At 42.0% G+C, this 25,164-nt stretch overlaps 1 protein-coding gene across 7 annotated transcripts in view; it reads right to left on the bottom strand.

Moving 5' to 3' along the window:
• Positions 1-25,164, bottom strand: part of znf827 (zinc finger protein 827) — a 102,460-nt gene that overhangs the window by 20,911 nt on the left and 56,385 nt on the right. For all 7 annotated transcript variants that reach the window (XM_038271054.1, XM_038271057.1, XM_038271055.1 and 4 more), the window contains exons 6-8: positions 13,587-13,829; positions 6,400-6,454; positions 6,160-6,266 (exon numbers count right to left, since the gene is read on the bottom strand). In XM_038271054.1, coding sequence (XP_038126982.1) covers positions 6,160-6,266; positions 6,400-6,454; positions 13,587-13,829 — 405 coding nt within the window. The remainder of the gene's footprint in view (positions 1-6,159; positions 6,267-6,399; positions 6,455-13,586; positions 13,830-25,164) is intronic.

Genomic DNA, 25,164 nt, shown 5'->3' with positions numbered 1-25,164 from the left:
AACAAATGTTTATTTATCAGTACACACACATGTTTTGCTAATAATTGTGGGTGCCACTGATAGTAGAGAGAACCTGGTTTAGTAAGTGACGACAGACGTCTGATCTACATGAGCTGAGGTCGTTTAGTGAGAACTGCCATCCTGCACAGCTTCAGGCCCAACTTTGAGGGTTTGTAGCTTAAGCAAACAACTAACAGCAGAATTAAGAGTCCTGATTCAGAGGTGAAGCTGGAGGAAGGCTTGGTCGCTGGAGGGGCTGTGAAGTCAGGCTGCAGGGACCTAAAGCCATGACCCAGCAAATGCACTCATGATTAGGCCAATTAAAATGGATAGCCTTGAAGTGGTTAACGCTTTAATTAGTGTTGCTGGAGCCGAGGGGAGAGACGCAAACAAGACATGAAGGAACGAGCTTAATGCAGACAGGAAAGTGTTGCACTAACTTTTATGAAAACATTTCTACTTTGTCTAAATTGAGAGAAAACACTTCTATCAAGGAATAAAGCAGCAAAATTCAGGAGTAAATATAAGCTATCCAAAATAGTAAACAAAATAAAATATTCCAAAATTCAGCGAGCTTTTGATTAACAAGTTAATAATTTTATTTTCTCCTGATATATCTTAATGTTTAGAGGTTTACCTCTAACTTATTACTGTTACATTTTATAATATATACCCTCCATATGTATTTGTTATCCATTATTATTATTTACAAGTTTAATTTATACTAAAATGGATTAAAAACATTTCTGGGATGTTAAATAATTGGAGCAAGACATTAGAAGCTATTTTTTGTTTCTTTTATGATTCTTCAGAGAATGCCAAGATTGTGCGAAGCAGTAATCAAAGCAAAAGGTGGCTACTTTTGTCTACTACTTTGTCTAATATACGACATATTTTCAGTTGTTTCACACTTTTTTGTTAAAGCCGTAGGGAAGCGGCTGTTCCAACGTTGCATTTCCGAATTCTCTGGAGTGGTGACCGACTTTACACAAGTGAATAAAGTGAATGTCATTAGTCGTTTATAAAGGGGGTAGGATTGTTGTGGTGAAAGATTTGCAAGCAAGTTTGATTGTGGCCAGTGTCTCGGAAGCATCTTGCTAACCAGTTAGCAACTTAGTGCTAGTAGGTTCCCAATGTGAAATTCCATTGGGACCAAGTAGCACTAAATTGGTGACTTAGAAACGACACTGTCAAGGAACGCTATGGACAGAGGAAACATGCAAGAGGAGGAGAGTTTTGTGTCAGAGGTCGTCGATGAGTCTTCTTCGTCATACATTTTTTTATTTAGAGGAGGAAAATGGGGACGAAGTTGTTGTGGAAGAGGACGCCAGGGCGGCAGAAGCTTGGTTTGGTGTAGAAGGTTTACAGCCGTACATGTTTTTCCAACTGTTGCGTATATTAGCTGCGACACATGAATCAAGATCCTATGACCGAAAAACTGTGATTGACAGATGACCGTTGATATATGATTGTCCGCATTTAGGTGTACAAGCCGACATAACTAACTGGCCTGCATAAGATAACAAAAAAATAATAATTTTAAGACAGGATTTAAAAAAACAAAGAAATTTCAAAAGTTTAGGACAATGTTGTCTGATAAAGAGTAAATTTATATAGCTGTTTAAGCCAGAATCCTTTGACATCCAAATATGACTTCTCTACGACTTTATTAACAGTTTTTGTTGCATCTTTTTGCTTCATCTCAGTTTCAATTTATTTAAATTTGATGCATTTGCTTAATAATAAATAATAATAAACTGTTTTGACCAGCTTCGTATGGCCACTACCTGCTGGATTATCTTGGCCCAGGTGGTCTGCTTCTAATAATAATAATAATTGAACTTTATCGATCTCACATTGGAGAAATCTACTTCTGCATTTAACTCATCATTTTGGGGAGCAGTGGGCTGCTATGTGATCATCTTACTATTGGTCATTTCATTTACTAAGCCTATCTGGATATATTTGACAGAAGCGTCAGAGTTTTGGATAAAACTGGAATAAAAAAAAAAAAATCCAACTTGGAAAGAGGAAAAGCAGTAAAACAGGACACAGGTGATAAAGCAGGAGGCTGGATGTAAAGCTTCAACTCACAGGGGAAAGGCCTCGACAAATTAACTTTCAGGACACTGTTGACACCCAGAAGCCAATCAGATTTTCATTAACTGGCAGAGGCACAGAGGAAGCTGGCACAAGCTAATTAACCTCTGGATCTGGAGCAGGTGGAAGCTCTGGGCAGAGCCTTCAGGTCTAGAAAGGCCATCTGAAGGTAGAGGAGCTTACCTCAGCCTGCGAGTCCAACGTCTACAGAGGAGATCATTTCCCTGAGCAGAAACCAGGATTCAGGGACTTTAGTTAAAAAGTACATAACAATGAAGGCCCATAGTGTCTAAGTATTTCTCTCAACTAGTAATGTCAATTAACATTCAATTATTTTGGTTTTTGTTTCACTTTCTATCTCAAATTGTATTCTATAATGTTTAATGAAATTCTATTCGATTAAAAATGCTGACAAAAACTACATCCAAGTTATAAAGATGTTTTATATAATGTAATAAAAGCTATAAAAAAACCCCAAAATGAATTATTTCCATCTCTATGCAGCATAAAGGATAAGTATTTATTTATTTATTTATTGTTTATCTTCCCTCTGCTCCAGTTTCTGTTTGTAAAAATTCAACAAATGTATGAATGAACAAACTTCAATCTACAGAAAGGAAGAAAAGTGAAATATCAACATTTTTCTTTACAATCTCAAAGCTTTTTGAAAATGAAAAGAAAAATCAAGATGCAGCTTTTCTGTGACTGAACTAATATTTATTGGATAAGGTCTGATTCTGCTTCACATGCAGACTCCACTGGTCTCCCAGCACAGGACCACTGGAGTACTTTTTTACCAGCAGGTCTTTGTTTGGTGTCTGAATTAGAGATCAGACGATGCAGATTATTCTGACACATTTTAATCGTGGTGCGACCGAAACTGACTTGGTGCAAAGACAGTCTTGTTTATGTCAGGTAGGGCTAATCCAGCCTTTATTGCCAACTGTAGTTTGTGCTCTGCTAAGCCCATAGAATGAATAAGGAAGAGACTAGTCTTGCATACACCTGCTGGGGGTTGGTGTGTGTATGTGTGATTAGGGGCAACTTTTGGGTTTTCCAGATGTGAGCCAACTCAGCTTAATTAAGTCGACATTTGGCGAATGCCCTGGTTTGAACCCACGTGTTTGATGACATAATGAGCATTTCCTCCTGAATTATGGTCCAGCCATTGGGCTTCACCTTCACCTGCTTCACCTTCATCCCATCTCATCATTTTCAATGACCCCAAATCGACTGAACATCCCTAGAATAAGATTAGAGACCTCCCTCTATCATGATACCTGAGCCTTTTTGCTTCACAGCTCTCTAATTTGAGTTTCTGACAGTTTCAAACCTATCAGTCCATGAAAAGTTTCTCCTTTCATCTGTAAACTCTGGAATATTATAAAAAAGTTAGATATTCAATTCAATTAAAGATAGTCCCAAAGGAAAATGAATTGTTGCAGCAACTCATGGGTTAATTTTTCAGAGCGAAGCTATCAGATTTACTCCAATGTGCAGCCCCCTTAACCAGCGCTGGTCTAGAATAAGATAACATCCTGTTCAGGAGTGATGCTGTGGAACTAGTCCACACATTTTACACCTCAAGGTTCTACTATTTTAATTCTTTATTATCAGGAAGTCCACAATTTATAGTTAAAAGCCTTCAGCTGAACCAAAATGCCGCATCCAGAGTTCTCATGAAAATTAAAGAGATCATATCTCTCCAATCTTCTCAATTCTTCTCTTCAATGGCTTCCTGTTAAATCTAGAATATAACTTTAAACCCTCCTTGTCACATATAAAGTCCTAAATAACCAAGCTCTGTCTTAGATCAGAGATATTATTGTTGCTTATGATCCTACCTGCAGGTTTAATATTGGTTCCTAGAATTTCAAAAAAAAAAAATAGAATGGGAGGCAGATCTAGTTATCAGCCTCCTCTCCTATGCAAACAACTACCTTTCCTTTTTGATAAAGTCTATAATTAGGCTGCTGTAGGCTTAGATTGCTGGAGGACATAGCGATAACTTTTCATCATTCTGCTTCATTCCATTTCTTTTCTTCCATTCTACAATATTTGCTACTTCAATCCCTAACTTTTTCCAAAGCATTCTGAGGAGATTGCAGATTTTCTTTGAATCTTAGCATATTTATTTATTTATTTATTTAAATGAACCTTGATGCTTAGATCTTTTGAAAGGAATGCACCATGAACAACATATCCCCCCTAATAAGGACCACTTGAGCATAAACCTTCTCTTCTTCTAGCACCCCCCCCCCCCCCCCCCATGTAAAAATCTCAACAGTTTTTTAAATATCTTTTCTTGTTAAATACAGGTGCTGGTCATAAAATTAGAATATCATGAAAAAGTAGATTGATTTCAGTAATTCCATTTAAAAAGTGAAACTTGTATATTATATTCATACATTACATACAAACTCATATATTTCAGATGTTTATTTTGTTTAATTTTGATGATTACAAATGACAACAAATGAAAATCTCAAATTCATCATATCAGAAAATTAGAATATTGTGAAAAGGTTCAAAATTGATGGCCCCTGGTGCCACACTCTAATCAGCTAATTAACTCAAACCACCTGCAAAAGCCTTTAAATGGTCTTTCAGTCTAGTTCTATAGGCTACACAATCATGGGGAAGACTGCTGACTTGACAGTTGTCCAAAAGACGACCATCGACACCTTGCACAAGGAGGGCAAGACACAAAAGGTCATCGCTAAAGAGGCTGGCTGTTCACAGAGCTCAGTGTCCAAGCACATTAATAGAGAGGCGAAGGGAAGGAAAAGATGTGGTCGAAAAAAGTGTACAAGCAAGAGAGATAACCGCACCCTGGAGAGGATTGTGAAACAAAACCCATTCAAAAATGTGGGGGAGATTCACAAAGAGTGGACTGCAGCTGGAGTGAGTGCTTCAAGAACCACCACACACAGACGTATGAAAGACATGGGTTTCTGCTGTCGCATTCCTTGTGTCAAGCCACTCTTGAACCACAGACAGCGTCAGAAGCGTCTTGCCTGGGCTAAAGAGAAACAGGACTGGACTGCTGGTGAGTGGTCCAAAGTCATGTTCTCTGATGAAAGTAAATTTTGCATTTCCTTTGGAAATCAAAGTCCCAGAGTCTGGAGGAAAAGAAGAGAGGCACTTCATCCACGCTGCTTGAAGTCCAGTGTAAAGTTTCCACAGTCAGTGATGGTTTGGGGTGCCATGTCATCTGCTGGTGTTGGTCCATTGTGTTTTCTGAGGTCCAGGGTCAACGCAGCCACATACCAGGAAGTTTTAGAGCACTTCATGCTTCCTGCAGCTGACCAACTTTTTGGAGATGCAGATTTCATTTTCCAACAGGACTTGGCACCTGCACACAGTGCCAAAGCTACCAGTACCTGGTTGAAGGACCATGGTATCCCTGTTCTTAATTGGCCAGCAAACTCTCCTGACCTTAACCCCATAGAAAATCTATGGGGTATTGTGAAGAAGAAGATGCAATACACCAGACCCAACAATTCAGAAGAGCTAAAAGCCACTATTAGAGCAACCTGGGCTATCATAACACCTGAGCAGGGCCACAGACTGATCGACTCCATGCCACGCCGCATTGCTGCAGTAATACAGGCCAAAGGAGGCCCAACTAAATACTGAGTGCTGTACATGCTCATACTTTTCATGTTCATACTTTTCAGTTGGCCAACATTTCTATAAATCCTTTGTTTTTATTGGTCTTCAGTAATATTCTAATTTTCTGATATGATGAATTTGAGATTTTCATTTGTTGTCATTTGTAATCATCAAAATTAAACAAAATAAACATCTGAAATATATGAGTTTGTATGTAATGTATGAATATAATATACAAGTTTCACTTTTTAAATGGAATTACTGAAATCAATCTACTTTTTCATGATATTCTAATTTTATGACCAGCACCTGTAAAGGTTCCACAAAAATACATACCAAACATAAACTTAAAATGAATCAATAAATTAACTCTAAAGCAGTCTGTAATTTCACCAGTGATTAATGAATTTGGACACTTCTGTGAGTGAGTAACATCTTGCTCACCATGGATCGGCGCCCTGGTGGAGGAACCGGCCTCTGCGGGGGACGAGCTCTTGGAGCGCGAGTCAAAGGGTGATTGTCTGAAGCACTCATCAAGAAATGAACTGGAACTGAGAGAAGCAGCAGCAATGTTACTGACAGCCACTAAAAAACACCCACTGCCCATCTATTAGGGGCTGTTAAAAAGCAAAAATTGCAGAGTAATTTACAGATGCTGGAGCACAGAGGGAGAAACTGACCTACCTGTTTATTCCCACCATGTTACCGTCTTTGTGGTTGTTGGCTTTGCTTACTTTTTCTGGAAAAAAAACAAAACAAACTGATCAACAAACTGAATACAGCTTAATTTACCCCAGAATCATCTGTTTCTTTGTTTTGTTTTTTCTCCAGCAGACGTCTGATGACAACCCAGACACAAACTCAAAGGAAGAAACAACAACAGCTGCAAAGGATTCACTCTTAAAAAATCTTATTAGGCTCATGTCTGCTGCTGTCGCAGATCTTCAGCCCAACCTGAGGAGAACGATCACTACTGTAAAAGGTTTCAAACCAGCCATGGTTTCTTTATATTCTCCAGATTTTCTTCTTTTTAACACTTCTTTGGATCATCAGTTCTTCCGACTCCAGAACGTCTTAAAAGCTTTTCTTCAGGTAATGATTTACTCAGTTTATTTCAGTTCTTCTATTTGACCTGGACTGCTTAGCATGTGCTTAAAATTAGATATAAAACTGGATTATTTAGGTCTGGAAATAGATTAAAGAAAAGACCAGTCAAAGAAGACGAAGCCTCCTCAGTTTAAACTAATTTTCCTTTGTTAAACTTGGTCGTTCTCTGTAGATTCGGGAAAATATAAAGGAACTGATTGTAAACAAACTGCTGCAGGGAAACATCTGATTTGAAGCTGGTTCGTTAAACAGCTGCATGTTTCATGTCGACCAGACGTTGGTTCATCCCTTCAGTTTGGGAGGAGAAAGAGGGTCTATATGTGGAGTTAACAGATGGATACATTCCTCTAGAAATACGCTGAGTGAAAGAGGCAACAGAAATCCAACTTTGAACTGTTTTTCATCTAAAGCGGGCTATATCACACAAAATAAAATTTCATTATGCTTTTTAACTTTTCTAAAATATTATTTCAGCATCAAAAACTGAATTTCACTCCATCAAATGTTATTCATAAAACACTTTACAACAGCCACAGATTGATTAAAGTGTTGTATAAAATGACTAAAAAATCAATTAAAGGAAAGAACATGAAGCACACCCAGGTAGAATAAAAGATTTATATTTTACAGGTAAACATTGTTTCATGTGTCAAAGGCCAATCAAAACATGCAGGTCTTTGGCCTCGTGTTGAATAGGTGAGAGCAGCTCCAAGGCCAGAGTTCTCAGAGTTTGGGCCCAGTTTCTGCTAGATCCCCATGGCTCCGCTGTTTACATAGAAATGTTCCTTTTCTTTGAGCAATCCTCAACAATGTTTGTTCCACTTGGCCGCTCCACCCATCTGTTAAAGGAGTCCTCCTGATTTCTCCCCCTTGTTATAAACCAGCACCTCTTTTCCTCTGTGATTTTAGCCCAGACAGCTTGGAGACCCTGGCCAGAACCAAACTGGTGCGTTTAGTCCTTAAACACCTGATGGATAGGAAACGGTGCTAAGCTAATCAGACTTGATGCTGTTCCAGCTCAATTCTAACTTGATGCTTTGCTAGCTATTAGTAGTATTACCTTTCATTCACCTGCTTGTTGACGCTCACAATGAGGTCTGTGTTAGATGCTACAAGCTGTTTGATAGCTGCTTCATGTAGCTTCTCACATTGATTTCTATGGCTTACTGAGGCGGCGTCCTAAAATGACCCTGTCTTTCTTTAGTAGTATTTCATTGTAAATGAAAGCTTTCTGCCGTAAAAGGCAACACTTGGTGCCAATTGTATTACCACCCCCTAGCCCTACTGTTCAGATCTACCCCTACATTTGCCCACTCCTCTGAGGGTAGTGAGGTCCCAATTCCTCTTAGCATGTAGGGGTAGCGATCATAATGAGGGGTAGGGGGTATAAATTTAGCAAACAATGGCTCAACATGGAGGGATTCAAAGGAGTGACTTTTACTTTTCGAAGTCAAACAAATCCTTTGGCATCACCATCTCCCGGATAACAGCTTTAGGGTTACAACGGCGCTCTAGAGCTCAGACCGCTTCAGCGGGAAGTGCAAGAACAGCCGCTGAGAGAGAACCAGCCTTGCCCCCCTCTATGTTAAAGAACTACAGTGGGAGATAAGAGCCAAACAGAGCGGGGAGAGAAGCAGGCAGCTGACCAGTGTCTGGACTAAATGTAGGACGATCTACGGCTAAATTAAAAAGTCTTTTTTGAATAACACCCAGAAACCTCTGCTGAGCATTCTGACTTCATCCTTTGTCAACATTATTTCCTCTATCTTCTTCTGTTTTGATGAAAAAAAGCTCCTCTCTTACTGTGGGACGTATCTTCTGTCTGTGTGTATATAAATACACAGTTGCTTACGTACCCGACCACCAACTACGCAGGGAGAATTTTAAAGCCTGACCCCTTTTGGCTTCAATTCCAGGTTGTATTGGTAGAGAGTCAAAGGCTAATAGCTGTAAGTAGGCGAACATTCAGATTGGAGCTAAATCATATATACTTGTGCTTGAAAGTTTACATACCCTCCCATTAAAGAAAATGATACATTTGCATTAGTAATTCAAACAACACAAATCTGAAAAAAAATAATACCAATCATAAATCAATATGTTGTTCTCGTAAAATAAAATATTGATTTTGAACATTTTTAATAATCATTCTAAAAAACAAACTGTTCCAGACAAATGAAAGTACATTACTGCTGTCAACAGGTGCAGAAGTCTGACTGAACATTTCCTAAACATTACAGAAAACACCTGATTTCAGGGATTGCCTCAAAGCGTTGCTGAATAAAGTTTTAGTTCAGGGGCCTGTTTCAATAAGGAAGTTCAACCAACTCTTAGTTAAAACTTGAACTCTGAGTTGACTTATCCTGAGATTGGAAACTCTGAGTTTTGGGTTTCAGAACAGCTGAAATGAGTTAGTTCAATCAACTCTAAATTGACTGACTCTGAGTTAAGCGCGTGCACCACAACTATAAAAAGCCATTATCAATGGAGCACAGATATTACGAGTCACCATGGCAACAGCGTCAGACAAAAAAAGGTGTGCATATTTCTCACCAGCAGAACTGGATGTGCTTATGCAAGCATATGCAGAATTTGAACATGTATTTTTAAAAAAAAGCAACACGGCTGCAGCGGCGAAGGAGAGAGAGTTAGCTTGGGTGAAAATAGCTGCTAGAGTCAATGCGTAAGTTTACATTTTAATTACTTTTATACGGTGTTGGGTGTAATGAATTAAGTTACTTAAGTCATATAAATACTGTAATTAAATTAAAGACTATAAAACAATAGTGGATTTAATATTACATTTTAAAAGGTATATTTAGATTTGAACTTTCTCCCTCTAGTTACACACTTTGGTCAATTTAAAGGTACACTATGCAACTGGTGTTGATTTTCCAGCGAGGCTCCCCCCAGAGGGCGAAAGTAAAAGTGCACTGTCGTAAATATGCACAGCTGTTCTCCTGGTTTCTCCGTCAAGCCAGGCGCGGTGGTTTTGAGCTTAGCAGACAGGCGAACGCAACGAATGACTAATGCTGCGTTCACACCGCAGCTGGCGCGACAGAAGCAGCGAGTTTACATGCAAAGTCAATGGTTGACGCGCGTCAAGGCGCAGCAAAAGGTCCCGCGGCGCGTTTTGAGCAGCAGGCCCAGCGCGTCTGAGCAGCTGAAGCAGCGCGTCGGGTGCGTTTAACGCAGGGAGAGAGACACAGCGCTGATGATCAGAGGCTATGATCTTTCCTCTTAAACAGTTTATTGATGCCTAAATTAACTTAAAATGCAGAAATCTGCCGGCAGAATATGCAGTTTGGATTATTTAGATGAAAAACACCTACCAGCTGCCGCGGTGAACCGCGAGGAGGTGACCAGGCCAGAGGCTGCTGATGAAGGGATCCCTACTGTCGGCGCACCGCTGGTATGTGGGGGTCTGAGCGGCTCCGACAGAAAAAATATTGAAGGCAGGATGATAATCTGAATGAACTGACGGCACTGATTACGTTTTCAGGTGTATTTTCTCATTTAAACACATATTAAAACTACTTTATTCCCACTGATCACAGCAAATATAGCTGCAAGGCAGAGAAAGGATAGTGAAGCTCCGCCCAACGCGCATCAGACACACTTTTGCACCGCGCAGCCAGAGCAGCAAAGCTGCTTCAGCCGCGCGTCAGAACTAACTGGTACAAGCAGCAAAAATGAAGCAGCAGACGCGATTTTGCTGCTTTTGCTGCGTGAACGTAGCATAACTGCACAAACATCGCCACTGTGCTAGCAACGAGAATGCTTTTAACTGGGGGGTGTAGCAGTTCTCGCCGTAAAGCAAGACTGACTCTCACGAGACTTCTGAGCCTGTGGGTGCGGGTCGGTGCTCCTGCAGTTGCAAGTGCAGTATTTCCCCCACAGACCACCAGGGCGGCCGAGAATACCTTTGTTCAACCTGAAATGACTCATTTAATCATCCATAACGTTATGGAACACATTAATTAACTGAAAAATGTTGCAAGGTGTGCCTTTAAGATTAATTCATGCAATTGAATATTGTTTATTTGAAAGCATTAGAAGTGCAGTTTCTTGTCTCTCCTTGTATTGTTCAAGTTGTTGAGGTTGATTTGGGATTTAGAAAGTAATTAATAAGTAAGTAAAACAAATTAGTAATTAGACCAATACTTTCTAGAGACAGTAATTAATACATTAATCTAATTAGACTTGTTGAAGATCAAATTTGTAGTTAGTAATTAAGAACTATTTTAGAGTAACTTACCGAACTGTTATAATATCAGAGGTGAAACTGGAAGAACAGTATTTCATTAAACCTAATTTAGTTTTCATGGATAGGTGCAATCCTGCAGGCATCAAAAGAACATGGCAGCAGCTGAAAATGAAATATAAAAACATACTTCAAGCAGGTAAGCCTTGAGCACATCATGGGAGTAGAGTAGCTACCTGGCCTTACAAACAGGATCATCCATAAAAGGACATCCCATTTCATTCCCTTTGATGCGCTCTACGTGACTGAAATGTGTGCAATGAATACTGTATGTCCCCAAAGAATCAAGGTGTTTAAACACCACTTCCTCTTTAAAAAAGGGGAGGAGACCAAAATAAACTCCGGATTTTCTGAAGAAAACCTGCTCCCGACCAGGTTAGGTTGACAGAGTAAATTGCCATGGTAACTGACTCTGAGTATAAGTTACCTCTCTTTCAGAAACGGGCTTGACTTACTCTTCTTTCTCAGGTTTAACTTACCTCCCTTTCTGAAACAGACAACCCAGAGTTTCCCTCATTTCAGGGTTAACAAACTCAGAGTTTTCACTTAACCTCCTTTCTGAAACAGGCCCCAGGAGCCCCATCAGAGTTGTTTACTTTTTCTGTTTATAAATATATATACGTATGTATATACATATATAGACACACACATATACATATATACATACATATACCTTATATATATATATATATATATTAGGGATGGAACGGTTGATGAAAACCGTCCGAATCGTTCGGTTCGCCTGTCTCAGTTCGGTTCACGTGTTGCATTCGGCTCATGCATTGCTCCTTTTTCTCATAGGCGAAGCGTTTACACTCCAGAGCAGAAGGTGGCGGTACTGCGACCAAAGCCAACCACCAGTAGTAAACAAGAAGAAAAAGCGAAGCAGCGTAGCCGGGTGTAGCAGGAAAAAATCTGTTGTTGTGGAGAATTGTGTGGGTATGGCGAGTGGGAAAGAACAGGAGTTGGAAGACGCGACAGCAGCACAAAACAGTGTGCAAACATTGTGCAACACGTTTTGTTTATGCTAACAGCAACACGACCAACATGTCAGGCTAACAATCTGTCATGAAACGGTGTTTGTTTGGAGGACCCAAATGCAGAGACCAGTTGGCAGAGGTGACTTAAAGTCGGTTTATTTAAGTTCACAGATCCAAGGGCAGGAATCAAAGTGCAACAGAAAACTAATAACGGACCTGAACCAAGGAGACATCAGGGGTAAACCAAAACTACAAGCCAGGGTGAGACGAGGAACACAGAAAGAATTAAACGAGGATCCAGCAAACAGGAACTGAAGAGGGAGGGCTTTTAAAGGGGACCGAGACAAAGAGAGAGCTAACGAGGGAATTGAAAACAGGTGCAGGCAGAACAGAAAAACAGAGCAAGGGAGGACACAAGACGGGAGCAGAGGACAACAAATGGAAAACCAAGAAAAACAGGAACAAACAGACCAAGACCCTGACACAATCAACATATACCGAACCGAACCGAAAGCCGTGACCACAAAACCGTGAACCGAACCGTGGATTTTGTGAACCGTTCCACCCCTAATATATATATATATATATATATATATATATAAATATACACACACATATATGTATGTATGTATATAGCTCTGTTCCATCTATAAAGGAGTCTCACTTTGTGTGATAAATTAAAACACATTTGTGACAAACTGGGAAAAGGCTGTCGGGGTGAATCCTGCAGTAACGTTGCAGTGCTGAAACGCAGCGTGCTGCTCAGAGGTTTCCATACGGACCCTGTGAAGGTTGGAGCTGAGTGTTTGTGCTCCGATCTGAGGCTGAACCCTGGATGAGAGAGAGCGCAGACGTTCGGAGGCGATGGAGTGAATTTCAGAGCTGCAATCATCTCGGTGTTCACAGCGACCTTGCTGCTGATGCGTCTCTGAGGTCCCCCTGCTCTGGGTAATTCATATTGATTGCTCATTGTGTGACAGCAGCCCACTCTGATCTCTGAGCTCCGATGCTCCAAACATCTTCACTGCTGCTGGGCCCACCATGCTCTGGCCTTCCTGGGTGGGCCACCACTGCCCTCTGCCCCACACCCCCCCCCTACAAAAGGCAGCTACCGCCCCCGCACCCGAAACGCCCCACTGTTCGCCAAGGACAGAGGGCTCTTTCCACGTTGCCATGGAGATGCCGCACAGGAGAAATGTAAAGGGGAGGGGGGGAGTGATGAGGAGGGGGACATGTGCAGCCAAGTGTGCTTGAGTCGGCATGTCTGAAAACAAGTCAGGGGAGAGAAGAGAGGAGGAGGAGGAGCGGCTCCTCCAGGGGGGCCCGATGGGCTGAACGGCGACCATCATTAACGAGTTAAAAACACTCCATTTAAGAGACACAAACGGACAGGAAGCACCTCTTGGCTGTGATGAATTAACCTGGAACAGCTGGACCCTACCTCTGCCTCTCTGGGACCTTACAGGTAAAGCTACCAGTAAGTGGACACTTTGAACGGTGGGGGGGGGGGGAACACCTACCTGACAGTTTGAAGAGCAGCTCGGAGGCCATTTTGACCGATATGTCCTGGGAGAAGAGGTCTTTCTGGGGGCAGGCCAACGTCTCTGGGAGGTTACTCATCGGCTCACTCTTCTCACTCGCCCCTAAAGTGCTGAAGGTCGGCAGGTGGGAGGCAGGCGGGGTGGGCTCTGCAGGGGACGGGTCCACCTCCATGGGCTCGGCCTTTACCTTCACCTTCTGGTACTGGGCGTCTTTGCTGTTCTCTGGGGAGAAGAAAACAAGTGCTGGTGAGTATGACGATGTCTTCACAGCGCTGATGGTCTGTAAGACCTGCAGCCGTGGTTGTGGACCCACTGAGGGCCTGGATCAACCAGGATGGGGTCTACAGATCAAACTAATTGATATAAAATCATCTCTTAAACTCTGGTTGTTGATGTTTTTTTAATGCAATCTTTAATTTTGAAGAAATGTTTATAAACTCAGACAACAGTTTGGGTCTGGTCGAGTTCTGTGGGTCAGAAGCTGAAAGGTTTTGGGAACCTCTGGTGGATGCATATATCCAGATGTTCTGCTGACCTGTCAGCTTTCTTCCTTCCTTGGTTACTGAAAACAACGGACCGCACCGCACTGGGCTTCATTTCCGGGAAACAATGTTTTCTATTTGATACATTTTGAAAAAAATAAAAATGTTCTATTTTTACCATTTCAGAATAGAAAATAATTTCAGGAAATAATCATTTACCAAATAAAAAACCTAATTTATTCTCCAGACTGAATCGAGCTCAGTAAAACACCCCAGAGTTAAAAGCCAAACAGTAAATAACATCTGTGCAGATCAGATATCTGTCATTTTTTACTGAAAAGGTCAAACAAAGTCACCTGATTTATTTATTTATAATAATCAAATCGACTAAAGCATTTATTTTAATTCCTTTTAATTAACATCCAGCTGAACAGAGAAACCACATCAACCAGATAAATACGAGATATTTTTCTCTGCTGCGACCAAAGACTCTCAGCTTCCTCCTGCTCCACACGGACCTGAACTGAACACCTGATTGTTTAAAATTCAATGTCTCTCACTGATTTTCCGCCCAGAGAGAGACAAACTAAATCTGGGGTTCTTATCCAATGATTGTACTCAACAGTAACTTAAGAAAGGCTTCCTGAAATCATAACATATATTCTCAAAACATAAAGTTTTATCCAATGTTATCCAATACTTCACTGATTGCAGCCCTTACTGTTGAGTAGAATTGTCTCAGATAATTAATAATCAACAGAATCTGTTTTTACCTCTGGTTGAATCTAAGATGGTAGTCAAAGATTGGAGATCTGGCTAAATTTCAACCAAATCAGGTAAGATGAGGTCTTTCCTGCCTCAGCGGGAGGAAATATTACACCAAACGCCACCAAGTGGTCAGAGCAAGAACTGCTGATGTCAAAATGACCAGTTGCTTTCAGATAAAAAAAAAAAAAAAGCAGTCAAATGAGGAGAATATTCTTATAATATAGACCCCGCTGAGGATAGTGAATGAGAACCTAAGGAAGAACCAATTCTGCTGCCTTAATTATTAGAATTGTCTAACAACATCTTTAAATGTTGGCGGCAATTATGTGGCAAAGTTCAAGGTCTGTGGAAATGTATGCAACAAATCTACAGTTAGTAGATGCTCTTCATCAGCAGGAGGAGGAGGAGGCAACTACAGATCAAATCATTTTATGAATTCAGCTGTATTTTTCATCTACCATGACTCTGAGAAATAAAGAATATATATCTGAGGCTCTGCAAACTTTTATTGAGCCCAAACTTTTTGTTCTGATGAAATGTATAAAAATAATCCAACCAAACAAACTGTGTGCCTGATTCTTCTTGATAATTGTTTTTTTTTTTTATAATATTTTTTTTTTTGTGACGCAAATAAAGCACATCACCAAGTAAAGCTCCAAATAAACCCTAAAACAGGGGCAGTGTCCTCCAAGCTGACTGGAGCCGGTTAGCATGCAGCAGCATGGGGGGGGTGCAGGGAGAGGTCACCGCGCTGCTTGGAGGAGCTGCCCAGCAGCTCATCTGGGTTCACTGGAGCAGACAGGAAGGGAGTAAAACAAAGAGAAAAAAATCTGTTTATTGGACTGACCGTGTTTTTGTTTTTCTAGCTCAAAGGAACAGCGGCGCAAAAAGGTGAGGAGAAGCTGAGGTTTTAATTCTCTGGAGGTTCAAATTGTGTGTGAGCTAAAATTAGACCCGACCTCATGTGCAGACTCAGATCCTTCTGCATCATATCAAACCGCTTCAGACTCAGAGAGACTGACTGCTTATGGTGACTCAGAATCATTTAGATTCAAGCCCAGACTTTGACTAGACCACTAGACCAGGCTTTCACACAGGACCATCAGGAAATTCTTAACCAGATGGGCTTTCATAGAAGACCCAGACTCTCTGGTCTAAAACAGACTGGACCAATCAGGAGGGAGCTGAAGCTTCAGCCAGAATTACCCATAATGCCACAGCTGTTTTAAAGATGCCCTTTTGAGCAGGATTCATCTTTAAAATTGGCTGCTTTAAAAACACATCCCCTCCTTTTCTGACTCTCCTTGTCCCGCCTTTATCGTCAGTTTCTGCCACCTCCTGGTTCCAGTCCTGTTCTGTCTGGGTTTGGAGCTCTGGAGAACTTGGCTGGTTCTTGCCGAGTCTGGGACGTAGGATACGTTCACACTGCAGGCCTTAATGCTCAATTACGATTTTTTGTGTTGCCGTTCACATTTCCAAATATATGCGACTTGTATGTGATCTCCTATGTGAACTGCAGTCATAAAATGCAAGTGTCCCGCATGCGCAGTAGAGCTCTGTGTTTACAGAAGTAAACATGGATGGTAGTGCCGGAGCACATCTAGCGGTCTTTCCCAACCGCAAAAACACAATCTTTTCAAGATGGTTAAACATAAATAGTGCTCTCCGCATCATCGTCCGCCATGGTTGTTGTTTTTCTTGCTGCTTCCTTATAGCAACATCCAGAAAGGTGACCTTTGTCGGGTATTAATGGCGTTCAGGTCGGATGAATGCGACCTGGCCGTTCAGACACAGGTTGCAGCTGAAAAGATCAGATTTGTATTGGATTCAGGACCACATAGCCAAGTGGCCTGGATCGCATTGGAAAATATCGGATCTGTGCTGTTCAGACTGTCATGAAAAGATCAGATACAGGTCCTATATGGGCCAAAAAAAGAAATCGGATTTGGGTCACTTCCGGCTGCTGTGTGAACTTAGTCTTAGGCCCCGTCCTAAGACTAAGTTGACTTCGTTTTGACTTCGTTTTGACTTCTTAGGAAACGCTAATATTTTCCAGAACGTTTGTCGTAAAGACGGAGACGTAAAATAAATGTGAGCGTCCACACGAATGCATGAAAACGCTGCAAAATGTATGCCAGGCCTGTAAGTGGCGCTGTGGTGCCAAAGCAAAAATAGGCGACGAAATGTTGGGCATGCGCACTTATATTTATACATGGTTGCCCTGCGGGTCCATTTTCGTAGTTCAGTCAAATTCAGGTGCTAAACTATGTGGTCGATATTGCTCTGTTCTTCCTGGAGATATTCCAGAAGAAGAAGATTCTGTTGTAAGCCCGACAGCAGGGTGAGTAGCATGAGCAGCAACCATTCAACACAGTACGGCGCCATTGTAGTTGTGATACTGTGTCGCGCATGCGTGTTTAGAGGTGACGCTATGACGCATGCGTGTAAAAAAAAAAAAATGCGGTTAGAGCTTAAAGATGGAAACGCGAAAACGGCGTTTCAAAATCTTCCCACTCTGAAGGCTGAATAAAAAAAAGATCGTTTACAGACCCCCGAAACGCCGGCTTCGTGTGGATGAGAAGCTGGTCTGGTGAAAAATTTGTGCATTTAGGCCAGGGTTTGACTTCGTGTGGACGGGGCCTTAGTTTCTCATTTTGAATTTTCTACAAACCCTGGCCTACTTCACACTGTCAGACTGGTTCAGAGGACTGGGTTTTACCCCCCCCTCCCAGAGCCAGGTGTCTGGTTATTGGTAGCCAATGGCACCAGGGGGGTTAGGACAATGACAAGCAGCTTCACTAATCCTTTAATCAGGTGGTTTGCTTTGGCCGAGTGGCCAAGGAGAGGCTGATGATGGGGGGGGGGGGGTTGGCACTGTAAGGGTCAACCAAGGGACACTGAGTTTCCATCAGTGGCTTTAATAACAGAGACGCCTGCTCTGCTGCTAAAGCACCACCCCCACCCAGGCTTCTACCTGTCTAAATAAAACATTTCCATGAGGCCCTAAATGTGGTTCATGAGTTGGATATCTTCAGCACACCGGCTGGTTCTGAGGCCCGGAATGAACCCTGGGAATAAAGAAGGCTGAACCATTCAGTTCAGATTAAAATCCTGGTTAAACACAAACGTCTGGTTTCATGGAGCAGATCTGACGTCTAAAGCAGACTCATAGTGTCACTAACAACCCGACTGAACCCCAGTCGGCCTCGGCAGATGGCCGCTCACACTGAGCCTGGTTCTGCTGGAGGTTTCTTCCTGTTAAAAGGGAGTTTTTCCTCTCCACTGTCGCTACAAGCATGCTTAGTGTGGGGGATTGTATTTGAGTCAATGAGTCAATGCAATCAACTGGTTTTCCTTAGATAGAAAACTTTGTATCAATTTGACTGTATGATCTGGTTGAACTGTAAAGTGCCTTGAGATGACATGTGTTGTGAATTTGGCGCTATATAAATAAACTGAATTGAATTGAATTGAATTGAACTAACGGTCAGAGAAGTTTCCTGCAGTCCAGGACAGCAGATTGATATTCAGATTCATATGGAGTGTGATGGCTCTCATTATTGTTGCAAAGAAATTTAGAAATAAATTTAAAAAAAATTTAAAAAAAATTAGGAAAAAAGACAATCCAGAAATTAAACTATAAAAAAAAACTACTGAATCCAAAAATCTTTAAAGAGAAACTCAGAGCTGCAATCATCTCTTCAACTTTTTAAGTTATGTTTTTACACATATTTTGAAATTTTATGTGTCCAAACTTTTATTTTTTACAGATTTAATAAAAAAATAAAAAAATCTTGTTTTTAAATTGCATTTCACAGATCACATTCTCTCTACTTCCAACGCAATTCAACCGTTCATTCTGGACCAATAAGAGGTTGTCGCTAACCTCCAGCTGACCAACAGAAATGCGTTTTTGCTCCTCATTCCAGAGGAATAACTTTTTTCCTTTTAATATTCATTCTTTGCTGAATACTTCTTCTTCGCAGCACAAATAACAGAACAAAACTCTCTCTGTAGACTAGGGGCGGATCGCCGTTTTCTCTGAGGACAGCACGCTTTGATAGAGGAGGCAGCTGCTAATCAAACAGAAAATGAAGGGATTACAGGGCTGGAAAAGTTGCTTCTTTCTGCTGCTGCGTTCTTCCTGCAGCAAACCCTGACCCGAAAACCAAGGAATGAACCAAACGGTAATTAAAAGGAACAATTATATTACATCCACGCTAGAACAGGTCTTTCTTTCTTAGCTACAGTCTGTGGCATCCTGATTGATCATTAGAATTTCCCTTTAAAACAGCAACACTTTTCAGCCCCGTTTTACCTAAACTGAGTATATATGATTCTCTGTTTCTACTGATCAGCTTTGACCTGAATACCTGCTGACCTGAAATAATGCTTTTCTCAGGATGTTCCCCCCAGCTTTGGTTTCTAATGACACTCAGATAAAGATGGCTGTGCACGTGAAAAAGGAAGCTGCTGCACCTCTTTGATGCAAGGAAGGCAGGGGGACTGACAGTGGACGAGGAGACAGGCACAGAGGAAGGGTGAGGAGAAAAACACTGTCAGTGAAAAGATCACCCCAGGGGAAGATGAAGAGGAAGACGGCAGAACGAGAGAAGAGCTGGGGGAGGACAGCGCCATGAGAGTTGGCTAGAGCCTGAATGACATCTCTTCCCCCTCCCCGTTATCCTGCTCTGCGCCGTTATACACATCTCTCTCCATCCCTGCCCCCTTCCCTCGCTCTCTCAGCCTCTCTGTTCTGCTGCTCTCTAGTCGACCTGCTCAGACAGGGGTGAAGAGTTCAGGCGCTTCAAAGGCTGCAGTGTGGAGACTGGATGTCATGTGGGAGCCACAGCAGCCCTGCCTGCAGACTTCACAGACAGCTGCTGCTACAATTGATCCTCAACCAGCTAGAGCTCCGTAGTTAAGCCTTCCAACAGCTACCGACTGCAGAGCAGCGCGCCTCAGAAACAACCCATAATTAGTCAGATACCGTCTCCAGGAAGAAAACTGGAGAAATAAATAAAATAGTCAAAATATTGGAGGCAAAAACACGTTAAATGAGTAAAAATCATCCAGGGATATCAGAAGGAGAAGCAGGATAAGTACAGTAAGAAAATGGGAGAATAGGAAGTGATGAAGAGCCGGAGAGACAGAAGGTAGGGAGGGCGGGAATAAGAGAGGTCAGCGAGCGGCCACGCTGAGGGGTCACGGCGAGGACACTGTCAGAGCGGAGTACGGCTTAATGTGAGGTAATACTGCAGAATGACACGAATGCTGTGAACTAGAACGGTGAACTGCCATTAGCTACACCCAGGAAATAAACCATGGAAAGAAAAAAACAATGAAAGATAAACATTCAAACTCAGGTTTGGATTTTTAAAATCACGTTGATCTTTTCTGGAAATATGTGCTAAAAATCAGAGGAATTTATAACCACTTCCTTAAATCCATCATTCTTTATCTACATGAAAATAGCAGCAGAAGCGGCCTAGATGCTAACTGCTAAAATGTTACAGAGCATGTCAGCACTCTGGTCTCACTGGAGATGATGAAGGAGGAAAATTAAGATTAATTTCACATATTTTTGAGAAGAAAAAGGAAATTTTGGAGAAACCTCCATGATTAAAGATAAAGATTTTCTAAATTTCACTTAGATATTTTCCGAAGTTTATAAAAAAAAAAGACAATTATCCAAAAAATTGAAACAAAAACCAGCAACTTGCTGAGATTTTAAAGGGGCAGAGTCTGGATGACTTAAAAACCTCTACATTAGAAAGTTAAACAATGAACATTTAAGCTTCCTTAAAAATCCTCCAATAGGTATATTTACGACATGTTCTACTGGATCTTTTCCAGTACCAGAACATCTGAGGGAGGGAGATGTTTGTCTAGCGGACAGAGCAGAACTAGTTGAACCGACCTGAACCACCTGCAGTGTTTAGAGCCAACAGTCTGAAACTGCTCTGGTTCATTCATGGTTTTTGGACCAAGGAGCAGCATCCTGCTCAAAGTTTCCAAGCTGCTACTGCTCAGCTGGGTTCCGGTGTTGTAGCATCAGAAGAGCTGATTTGTCTCGTCCCGATTTATCACCGAGCTTTATGCCAGTAAATAGAAAGACTTCAGACCGCAGCTTTTAGAAAGGTCTGAGCCGAGGTTTATTAGCCTGAGATGGCTGCTAACAGTAAGGTGGGATTGTTTTACGGTTGTTTTCCTGCTGTTGGTAATTTCATATTTCAGCTCTCACTAAAGATACACAAGGACAACGCTGTGAGTTTCCGTCCACTCGCTCGGATTTTCTAACCACTCTCTGCTGGTTCTTCTCGTCTGTTTAACTCAACACGGTGAACCTAAGATTTACAGAAAGAGTCACGGATCTTTATCTAAAAGACAGTCAGCAGCTTCCCTGGTTCAATCACATCCTTCAGAGACCCTCCCTGTTCAGCCAGTACCACTATGGAAAGGCTTTTTAACATAAATTCGGTTTCGTCTGACCATCCATAATTACGTTCCAGATATCTTAAAATAAATTTTGACTTGACAAAGCCACATTTTGACTGTCTGGAATGGTAATTTAAGATATCTGTATTTACATTATGATTAGGAAGAATAATAATTCAAGATATCTTAAATTACATTTTGACTAGTCAAAATTCCTGTCAAGATATCTCAAATTACGACACCGGATTTGTCATTTAAAGTGTCACATGCTGATTTAACTTTTCCTCCTGTGGATTAAACTGACAGTAAGGAATTTTTTTTAGGAATTATCCTCATAGAAGTCCATTAAAAAGATCATTACACATTTTGACTAACAGAATGTCAATTCAAGATATCTTTAATGGAAAAGCTGAATAATTCAGGATATCTGTAATTCATTTAGAGATATCTTAAAAAATTTTTTCAAATAGTAGAAGTTACAATTCAAGATATCTTTAAATTTATTTTTGTCTAGTCATTATTTAAAGCTGCAGTCTGTAACATTGAGAAGAGAGCAGACTTTGACTGAAAATTTGAAGAAAAACAGGTTTCACGCCACTCCCCCACCCTCTCTGCTTCACTCATGCCCCACCTCCTAGCTCCACCCCTCTCACAGCATCTGCGCGGCTACCGCATGCGACCAGAAGCGTCCAAGCAGCGTACGCGGCATGGAGTGTGAACCGGTAAGAGCGATAACACTCACCTCCAAGCAGCTAGATATAAGATGCTGGTTATACCGAAGTTTGCCGTGTAAGCAGTTGTCGACAGGGGCAGTAAGGGCAGTTTCTCTTTCGCTGGTGGCTGTCGCTCCGCCATGACTTCCACGCGCGTCCTCCTGACTGCAGCCGGGCGCTGCAGCAGGTTCAGCGGTGAGAGGGAGGGATTCAGCGTGTGTGAGCTGTGATTGACACTCCATCAGACGCTCATCTGGCTGTGATTGGTTGTTTTGACTCGTCCCGAATTATTCTTTCCAGATTGCAATACAAGGCAGTATGCGGGACCAATTGAAGCAGTTTTTTTCACAGGTTACATATCACATGTACTGCTGTCTGGGCATAGGGACAGTTTTAGCCAATATGACCGAAAAGTGATTTTTAAAAACTTACAGACTTCAGCTTTAAGATGTCATAATTCTAATTAAAGATATCTCAAATGCCACCATAATTCATGATAAGTCAAAACTAAAATCGAGATATCTTGAAATTACTTTATGACTAATCGTAATTTGATCGTAGATATCTGAAATGTGTATTCCAGATAGTCGGTAATTCCTTCTAGATATCTTAAGTCAAAATATAATTAGAGATATCTTAAATCGCTAAAACGTCTAGTCATAAAACAATTTGAGATATCTTGAATGTAAAGGTGTTATAACCGAATTTATGTTAAAACAGCTTGCCATAGGACCACCTCCTTCCCCGGCAGCTGTGGCCATCCTGCTTAAAGCATTGCTTCGCTCTGGTGACAGTTTCTAAATGCTCTGTTCACGCCTCCACCGCGCTGCAGGTAGCTTCACGTCGCTCTGAAGAGGAAGTCAAACTAGAGAAGCCTCAACAATAATGCTGGATAACAGCTTCTTAATGAATGGTCAGGTATCAGTGACGGACAGCTGGTCAGTTGGCTTGCCAGCTGCTCTCTGAACACAGGAGACCCAGACCTGCTCAGCACAGAGCGGCTTCAGGTTTGGAGGCCGGACTGGTCAGTAGTATGGCAAGCCCAAAGGCCAATGTTATGTTCCTGCATTTCACACTGAGATGCAGTGTTTAAAACTAAACTGATTTTCGACATCCAGTTGTCCGAATGCAGCAACATGATCTTCCCTGCCTCTGCATGTCGTAGGCCAGTGTTCAGCTTTTTATTAATTTTCTGTTGTAGGGAGTTTTATTCAGACCCTAGTTAAATGATATTTTAATGTTATCATTTTAATTTGACAACGTTTGGCTTCCTGTTTGACCACTAGGACCCATTTTATTTTTTTGTTCATATTTTAATTTTAAATCCTGTTGTGATGTTTGGTCATTTGGAGCCTTCAGATTACCCAGCATAATTTTTCTGTGATTTATTTTTTCCTTCTTTTAGCTGCTCTTGTAGCAAACTGTGACCCAAAGTTAAACTTTCTTTTTTCTCCATGAGAAGCTAAAGAGACTGGATGGTTTCAGCTTTCATCAGATCCAACTAACTTTTAAAACTATTAAAATGATCAAACTAATCTCTGTCTCTCAAAGTTTCTTTGTCCAACTTGAATTCGGGAGTCAGAAAGAGTAAAGTGAACACAACGTGATTTCACACCTATAGCGAGGGCGGCTGGGTGGTGAGTGGGTGGCACGGCTGTTACCCACACGACGCCAGTCTGTTGGGGCACCACCTCAGGCCCTGGATCCCCCCCACTTCCTTTGACGCCATGTTCGCCTTGGCCCGCGACACCAGCGCCCATCTGCTAGGACACGTTAGCCGCTGGCACCAGGGACTATTTAGCCCAGCGTAATTAGCCCCCAGACACCAGCAGCCTGGTTTTAAACAGATGTGGGGGAAGAAACACGAGAAACACCACCGACAAATGTTTGATGAAGAAGAAGAAGGGGGGTGGGGGGGTGGCTAGTTAAAGGAATGATGCAACTCATGTTACAGCACAATGGGCAGTAATGATGACATCCCCAACTCAGTGGTCGAGCAGCAGAAATTTAATTAGGCTCCGTTTGCTGCGCTGCCAAATAAGAGGAAATAAACCCTCCGACGGGCAGATGGGCGGTTTGGAGACGCATCTTTACCAGGGCCGACCTTTAGCAGAGGACGGGGGGGTCACGGTGTACGCGCCCTTGAACCCCCCCCCCCCACTGTAATCACACATGACTGTAACGGCGATGACCTTTCCCTGCCGCTCTCCTTTCCTCCTCCTCCTCCCAGCCCTCCCCCACCAAGGTCATTTCAGGGTCCAGACTCTTGTCAAGGCTGTCACTCCAGACAGCCCTCCTCATTTACCGCCCCCACTGTTTCCACGGCAACGGACGGGGGCTGTGCTCTGCAGGGACTGCGCGACCCGGTGCAGAGACGAACGCTGCGGCATCTCTCTCTAACCCGGGTCAACCTGGTGTGAGGGAAGGAAAACAGGACGGAGAATGACGACAGGAGAGGAGAGGCAGCGAGGAGCGCAGGTAGAGGCCGGCCATTCTTTGTTTAGGCCAGCAGCTAACATTTCTACTGCACAGGCACACAGAGGGAAACGTGACCCGAGGGCAGGCAGCGGAGCGGCACACGTGTAGAAACATGGCGCTACCAGCCAGCATGGATCACCGATAGCACCACAGAGAACAATGGCCACCGGTGTGCGAGGATGAAGAGCTGCTCCTCACTACAGCAACATTCCTCCCCCCCGAGCAGGAATATATGGGGGGAGGCTGGTCTTTGATTGATCAGCTAAAAAAAAAATCAGCTCTGCTGTCATCATGTCTGTCAATCCTGAGTGCCTGAAATATTTCCTGCAGCTAAAACAGACAAATAAAAAGATGGTTTAATGTGTTCAGATTTTCTCTTGAGTTTTCTTTAAGATTGAAATAACTATTAAAATCTGATTTAAAAAAAAGGCAAACAAACACACATAGCCACTTGAATTGCTCTGTAAATCTGTGCTGTGTAAAGTTTGACCAATCAGACGAAGCCTTTCCCTGGCTGTCCAATCCGATGGATTCTCTTTGCCACTGTGCCCGCCTCCTTAGTAGAAACGGATCGCAGAGTTTAGAGAGTCAAAATGGTGCTGAACTAATGGTTAAAACAAAAAAAGTTTGGAGATGTTTTGGTCTAGAAACGCTGATAGGGGAGACACTGAAACAAGT

This window comes from Cyprinodon tularosa, unplaced genomic scaffold (assembly GCF_016077235.1).
Source record: "Cyprinodon tularosa strain WSP-4 unplaced genomic scaffold, ASM1607723v1 ctg79, whole genome shotgun sequence".
Classification (NCBI taxonomy): Eukaryota; Metazoa; Chordata; class Actinopteri; order Cyprinodontiformes; family Cyprinodontidae; genus Cyprinodon; species Cyprinodon tularosa.
The sequence above is the reverse complement of the archived record's forward strand: the minus strand, read 5'-3'. Positions and strand labels throughout refer to the sequence as shown.